The sequence below is a fragment of the Cervus elaphus genome, chromosome 26, assembly GCF_910594005.1.
Source record: "Cervus elaphus chromosome 26, mCerEla1.1, whole genome shotgun sequence".
Taxonomy (NCBI): Eukaryota; Metazoa; Chordata; class Mammalia; order Artiodactyla; family Cervidae; genus Cervus; species Cervus elaphus.
In genome coordinates this window covers 30196759-30204156 of record NC_057840.1, presented here as the reverse complement: position 1 = coordinate 30204156, position 7398 = coordinate 30196759, and the positions used below count along the sequence as shown (strand labels likewise).

The window sequence follows — 7398 nt, the reverse complement described above, 5'->3', positions numbered from 1 at the left end:
GCCTGGAAAATTCTATGGGCAGAACCCTGGCAGGTTACAGTCCACGGGGTAGCAAAGAATTGGACAGGATTAAGTGACTAACACTTTCACTTTGTTACTATACGGCTGTACAGTTATCTCCCTGTATGGGTATTTAGTCATCCATATCATTTTTCCCCTATAGATAAGCATTTAGATCACTTTTTCTTTTTTGCATGTTTATACAGTCAATGCTGGGCTTCTCAGGTGTGTCAGTGGTAAATAACTCCCCTATAATGCTGGAGATGCAGGTTCCATCCCTGGGTTGGGAAGATCCCCTGGAGAAGGAAATGACAATCCACTCCAGTATTCTTGCCTGGGAAATCCCATGGACAGAGAAGCCTGGTCGGGCCACAGTCCATGGGGTCAGAAACAGTCAGACACTACTTAGCGACTAAAGAACGAGAAACCAATCAGTGCTGCAGTGAACAGGCTCCTCTATATTCTCCTTTGTGCATATAAGCAAATGTTTACCCAGAGTTGACAATAACCCCAAATACACATTAGAAGTAAAAGGCTTAATTCTCCCTGTGAAAAATAAGGAAGGGGTTCTCCCTGCTGCTACTTCCCCTTATTCTTTATAATATTTACATTTGGAAACTTAAGTTCTTTCTCTGTGTCTTTGAAATGTATGTAAATCATTGTTAAAGATAATAAGACTCTCATCAGCTTGCTCAAGGACCCAGGAGCCATCTCTCTGACATCTGACATGTCTCATGACATCAAGGAATATAGGGTTCCATCTCCAAGTTTCTCTGGAAGCGGAGAAGCCTAACATTGTTGGGAGCCTCACGCCAAGTTGTGAAACTACTTCCTGCCATAAAGACAAAGGAAGCTTATTTTTCCTTTGGATAAACCCTGTTAGCTAATGCAAATGGTCATCCCAGTTATTAAATGAAATCTGGATTCAGTATGTGTGACCAATGGGGCTGATAAGCCCTCTTGCCTGAGGACTAATTATTGCATACTTTGAGAACACCATGGAATGAGTTGGATCTGTTATCTATGTGAAAGGGTAAAATTCTTTTCTGTCTTTACAGTCACTTAGCATATTGCCTGTGATGAGCATGTTCTAGTTTCATGCTTATTCAATAATAACTGCTTTCTTTCTGTTCTACCTTTGTGGAGGGGTTTCTGGGTTGGGACGAGGTTTTGTTCTTAATTTTCTTTCCCCAACAATAGCAGTTCCACTTCTAGGCAAGATGTGGGATTGAGTCTAAAGTAAATAGCAAACAGGAAGAAAAACTTGGAGGTGTCTATCAAATCTAGTTAACAGTGGATTATGCATATCTATATCCTGTATGTTCATCCAGATCAGGGACATAATCAAACTCATACAGTTTTTGCTAATTTTCCTGGATATTAAGATTTGATACATGAATTGTCTCTTCTGTAAGTGCTGCTGCTGAGTCGCTTCAGTCTTGTCCGACTGTGATTCTCCAGGCAAGAACACTGGAGTGGGTTGCCATTTCCCTTTCCAATACATCAAAGTGAAAAGTGAAAGTGAAGTCGCTCAGTCAAGTCCATCTTTCTCGACCCCATGGACTGCAGCTTACCAGGCTCCTCCGTCCATGGGATTTTCCAGGCAAGAGTACTGGAGTGGGTTGCCATTGCCTTCTCCACTGTAAGTGCTGGTTTTATATTATTTGCTCATTTTTACTCATTGTCTTCTAGAATTTTTACTGTTATTATTATCCAGTTTGTTAATCCTCGTCCAAGTTGAAAATATTTTCTTTGCTATATTTGCTATAATTTTACTTACATTATTTGCTATCCAAGATATATTACTGTAGCAAAAAACATCTGTTTTCCTCTTTGGCTCAAATAATATGAAGATTTAAGGATTTTCTTTAGCCCAATGTCAATTTTTTTTCATACATGCTAAAGCTTTTGTAGTTTTATTTCTTGTTTTCACACTTATGTTATTAATTTACAGATTGTATCATTTTAGGGAACAGTGTAATAGAGGTAGGAACAGAGATATGACTTCCTTTTTCCAAATAGCTACATTACTTGTAGATTAGTCCAGCCTTCCAAAACCTTTAGGTCTCCATTTTCTGTAGTGGATGAAAGCGACTTTATTCTGCTGGTCCTCTGTTTAAGGGGTTCAGACTTTCAAGCAACACTAATTTATAAATGGAAATGCAAGTGCTATATTTTGGGCATGTTCATGGTTCATGTCAAACCATAGATTTCAAACTAAATTACACTTTAATTATTGCTACCCAATTGATAGGGTTTTCAAAATGAACATCACCATTTTTTTTTTTTTTTTTTAAAAAAGCAGATTTCTGAGAGCTATCCTCAGAAAATTAAATCTGAAGTGAGCGCAGGCATTTTCAATTAGTGATTAAGTGAATAAGGAATTTCAAAGTATTCTCTTCTTTCTTTTAATCATTTATATAGCTTACCCTTGTAGGGGAACAAAATTTTCCGCCTCCAAATATGTCTTTGACATGAGGATTAGGTCAGGCTGATTATTTTTAAGAAACCCTAGACTCAGGAAGTCTTTTTTTTTTTTTTTCACCTCCACCTTAACTGCCTAAAAGGATTTAGATAAAAGGTCTGATTCAGGAAGAGCAGTCACCAGAGAAACCTACAAAGAACTTGGGTCAGGTGTGGTGGGGGGGCCCTCAGCAGGGCCTGGAGACCAGAGTGCTCTATGTGTCACTGTCTCTGCTGGCAAAGCAACACTTGTTTACCAAACATTTGTTTTTCCACCTCCATGTGAACTGCATTTCCCTTTGAAATCACAACCCTCACCCTGTTTTCTTTCTCTCAGATGGTAGATAAGCCTCAATTTCCTAAACAGTCCCTGGGTTTCCTTTTCCTGTGGGGCTCTGTTTGTATACAATTGAATTTGATTTTTTCTTATTAATGTCTCATGTCAGTTAATTCTTAGACCATCCAGAAGAACCTAGAAAGGGTGGAGAACATCTTTTATTTCCCTGACACCCTAAATTCAAGTTTTATGTATAAGTTGCAAAAACAAATTAAACTGAGAATTTAGGAGTAAAGCAAAAAAATGACTCAGTTTTACTTCTGTAGTGTATGGAATAATAAATAGAAAACTACCTCACACTGACATACCCTGTGTGTTTGAAGAAAAACAATTTTTTTAAGGTGCTATCAATCTTCAAAAGATTGATGGCAAATAGATAGGGAAACAATGGAATCAGTGACAGACTTTATTTTCTTGGGCTCCAAAATCAATGCAGATGGTGACTGTAGCCATGAAATTAAGACACTTGCTATGACAAACCTAGACAGCATATTCAAAAGCAGAGACATCACTTTGCCGACAAAGTCCATCTAGCCAAAGTTACCATTTTTCCAGTAGTCATGCACAGATGTGAAAGTTGGACCATAAAGAAAGCTGAGTGCCAAAGAATTGATGCTTTTGAACTGTGGTGTTAGAGAAGATACTTGAGAGTTCCTTGGACATCAGAGATCAAACCAGTCAATCCTAAAGGAAATCAATCCTGAATATTCATTGGAAGGGCTGGCTGATACTGAAGCTGAAGCTCCAATACTTTGGCCACCTGATGTGAAGAGCTGACTCATTTGAAAAGACCCTAATGCTGGGAAAGATTGAAGGCAGGAGGAGAAGGGGACAACAGAGGATGAGATGGTTGGATGGCATCACCAACTCGATGGTCATGAGTTTGAGCAAGCTCTGAGAGTTGGTGATGGAGAGGGAAGCCTGGCATGCTGCAGTCCATGGGATCGCAAAGAGTCGGACTCAACTGAGTGACTGAACTGACTGAATCTTTAAAATTATTCTAAGAGAAGAAAATAAGTATGGTGAAAATGGGCAAAGAAAGTGCTATACTCATGATTTTGAATTTACTGCTAAATCAATTTAAATATGATGAATTTCCTGTAAAAAATAAAAATCAATATATGAAAAAAGAATATTCCAAGTAGACTTCAGTGACTGTCTAGAATAAGTTTTATATTACTAATGTTTTGGTTTTGGCATGAATATTTCATAACACTTATACTATTGGACTCTGGACTTTAAGAAAGCTTAAAAAGTTGAACTTTGTGCCTAGACTCGAAAAAATTTATTTAAAGTATGACACATATGTTTCCTAGAAAGGAAGACTTAAGGGTGGTATTAACTAAGTAGTGTTACTTAAATCAGGGTCTGCTTTCTATTCCTTGGCCTAAGGAAAATCTGATTCTGTAAAGAATACTTGTCCAAAGAGGTTAAGGATTTGATTTACTTAAATATATAACATATAAACCCACTGGTAATTCCTAGCTAAGGCTCAGGTTTAACACAGAAGAGCAAGCAAGTCATTTTACAATGACTACTTACTCTCAAAATACACCTGTCAGAGCAAATGCAATTTGCTAGTTTTTTTTACCCCTGCTAAATAAATGTGTAGATCTTTCCTATTTGAGCTCAAGCTTAATATACAAGGCCTCATTGTGCACTGGTTTTGGGATGTCACAGATAACCTTTAAATTTCCTTTGAAAGAGATAAGTTGAACCTTTCACATGATATCAACTCCCTTAAAAATAAAGGGCAAAAGAAAAATAAAGGCAAAAGTAACAGACACAGACTTTTCTAAGGCAGAAAAGTAGACACCAAATGACCTTTCTATAACTACATGAATTCAAAACAAAAGTTTCAGTCAAAACATTTATTCTTTTCCTGAATTAGGTTAAATGACAATACAAATATTGTGACCCTGCTTTTAAGTTTCTCATGTACTATACTTTATTTTTATTTTTTTTTTCATGTACTATACTTTAAATGTTCAAAACTTTGTGTAAAACCACATGTGGCCCAATTTCTTTCACAATGCCTGCTGTAGAAATCTTAATTGTACACACTTACTTAGAAATAAATTCTCTCCTAAAGCATTATTACAGATTTGAAAGGACTAGTTAGCACTGCAACAATAATGTCAATTGAGTTCTTAGTTATCAACAAACACACAGAAAGAAGAGGGGAGAGAACTGACAAAGGAGAGAGGAGAGATGTCCATTTATATTGTTTCCAACTGGTAGCAACCAGATCAGAAAGCCAGGGTGGCGAGAGTGCTTCTTGAGTCCTTAGGAGGGGATTTTAAGGTATTTAAGGGGATTAACCACATGCTACACTAGCCAGGGCTAGTTAAATTATATTTTCAGGATAACAATTTTACTTGAAGTACCAAAGTTCTGGCTAGAAAAATAGATTGCTAAACAGAAACTTCCAGCTTTCCATGGCTAAGAGTCTAAAGTGATAGTGAAAGTGATAGTCGCTCAGTCATGCCTGACTCTTTGAGACCCCATGGACTGTAGCCCACCAGGCTCCTCTGTCCATGGGGATTCTCCAGGCAAGAATACTGGAGTGGGTAGCCATTCCTTTCTCCAAGGGATCTGCCTGACCCAGGGGTTGAACTCGGGTCTCCTGCATTACAGGCAGATTCTTTACAGTCTGAGCCACCAGGGGAAGCCCTAAGAGTCCAAAAGCCTCTCTCAAATATGAGGATGGGACAAAAATATAGACTCATGAAGCTACAGTGAGGCTGCAGGGAAAGTTTATTGCCACCCAGCTTTCACACTGAAAGCCACAACTTGTAAGTCTTAACAGATACTGAGCAACTGTTATTTTAAAAGTTGTTGAAAAGGACGTAAACATTATCCTGAATATGATGACAACAACAGTAGAAACCTAAGTGCTCAGAGTGAAGGGGTGGAGCCATTGGCAGGACTCCTCGGCCAGGTTCCGTTTCAGAAAGTCTCAGGCTCCCGGGGTGGCGTCATTCATTTTCAGGCGCAGCCCTGGGCAGATTCATAGAGCAGCGCATCCACCATCTGTAATCCAGTTTCAGGACCTTGCTTCCAATCAGTCAGGCTGCGCCCGCAGGACAGAAGCAGACGCCAAGTCAGCAACACTGGGTCTTGCCCTCTTTTTTCACAGTCTCCTGGTCCAGTTTAATTCTGCCATCGTTTTCTTCGTTAGGGAAGCTTTGGTGGTTGGCAAGAATGTTCTCCACCAGGAACCGGGCTGCTTCATCGATGTTGACATTATCCTACAGGGCAGAAACGAGGATTAATTCTTACAGGAAAGCATTAAGAGTATTGCTAGGAACTAGGAAAGTGTGTCAGAGAGGGCACTGTAAGGACAGCTCCATCTCCTGCTCCGATACTAAAACTGTTTGCTGAGAGTCCATACTATTGCCTAACAGGTCTCGGGAACCCTCTTCTTCCTACAAAGGATCCCTCTTTCTGATGTTCTTGTTTTTTAATGTTTTAAACTTTGGCACTGAGGTTCAGTGAACTGTCTCCATGGTTGAAGATGAATCTTCATCCTGCTCTACGTTGCCAGCCACATAAGTGAAAGCACAGATAGAAAAAGGCTTCCCTGGTGGCTCAGAGGGTAAAGCATCTGCCTGCAATGCAGGAGACCCAGGTTCGATCCCTGGGTCGGGAAGATCCCCTGGAGAAGGAAATGGCAACCCACTCTGGTACTCTTGCCTGCAAAATCCCATGGACTGAGAAGCCTGGTAGGCTACAGTCCATGAGCCACTTCACTTTCACTTTTCACTTTACAGATATCAAAACAAAACTCAATAATTTGTTCTTGAACATCTACTTCCAGTATTTGGGATACCTTGTGGAAAAAAATGTTACAGGGTTCAAACCACATTAAAATATGATAAATGCAGCATATCACTTCCCCACCCCTGACTGCAAATTACAACTTTTAGTTGATGTGTATAAACTGCGCTGAAACAGTGTTGTGGGTGAGATGTTAAGGACGCTCTAAGGAATCACCAGCCATCATACTTGTGTGACTGATTCATATGCTGTCATTGCACATATAACAAGTAACGCGCATAGCAAAAACGGTGCTTATTTACAAAGGACAGGTAGAGGAGCTGTTAGACATTTCTAAAGCTATTGTGGAAAATACGTAAACATATACTTATGAACTTCCCATGTGGCTCTGTGGTAAAGAAACTGCCTGGCAATATAAGAGACACAGGTTCCACCCCTGGGCCGGGAAGATTCCCTGGAGGAGGAAATGGCAATCCACTCCAGTATTCTTGTCTGGAAAATCCCATGGACAGAGGAGCCATGGGGTTGCAAAGAGTCAGACACGACTGAGCGACTAAGCACAATGTACTCTTTTCAGCGTCTGAGGAGGCACACTTGCTTGAGTTCATGTCTGCCAGGCTTCTCCATTGAAAAGGGACTATTTTTCACTTTGCACTTAGTAAGTACAACTGTATAAATACACTGTTCTTCACCATACCTTTCCCTACTCATTTTGACATCAGTTAATTTTTTTCCCTGGAACAAGTATTACTGTTACATTTAATGGTGACTTTCTATCTCCATCATTTCTTCTTCATTTATGATTTGGAATTCTACAG

The 7398-nt window shown here is 39.5% G+C and overlaps 1 protein-coding gene across 1 annotated transcript in view; it reads right to left on the bottom strand.

Moving 5' to 3' along the window:
* Nucleotides 1-4656: 4656 nt before the first annotated feature.
* RAB32 (RAB32, member RAS oncogene family) overlaps nucleotides 4657-7398 on the bottom strand; it is a 28496-nt gene continuing 25754 nt past the window's right edge. The window contains exon 3 of the mRNA XM_043888413.1: nucleotides 4657-6051. Coding sequence (XP_043744348.1) covers nucleotides 5905-6051 — 147 coding nt within the window. The 3' untranslated portion in view covers nucleotides 4657-5904. The remainder of the gene's footprint in view (nucleotides 6052-7398) is intronic.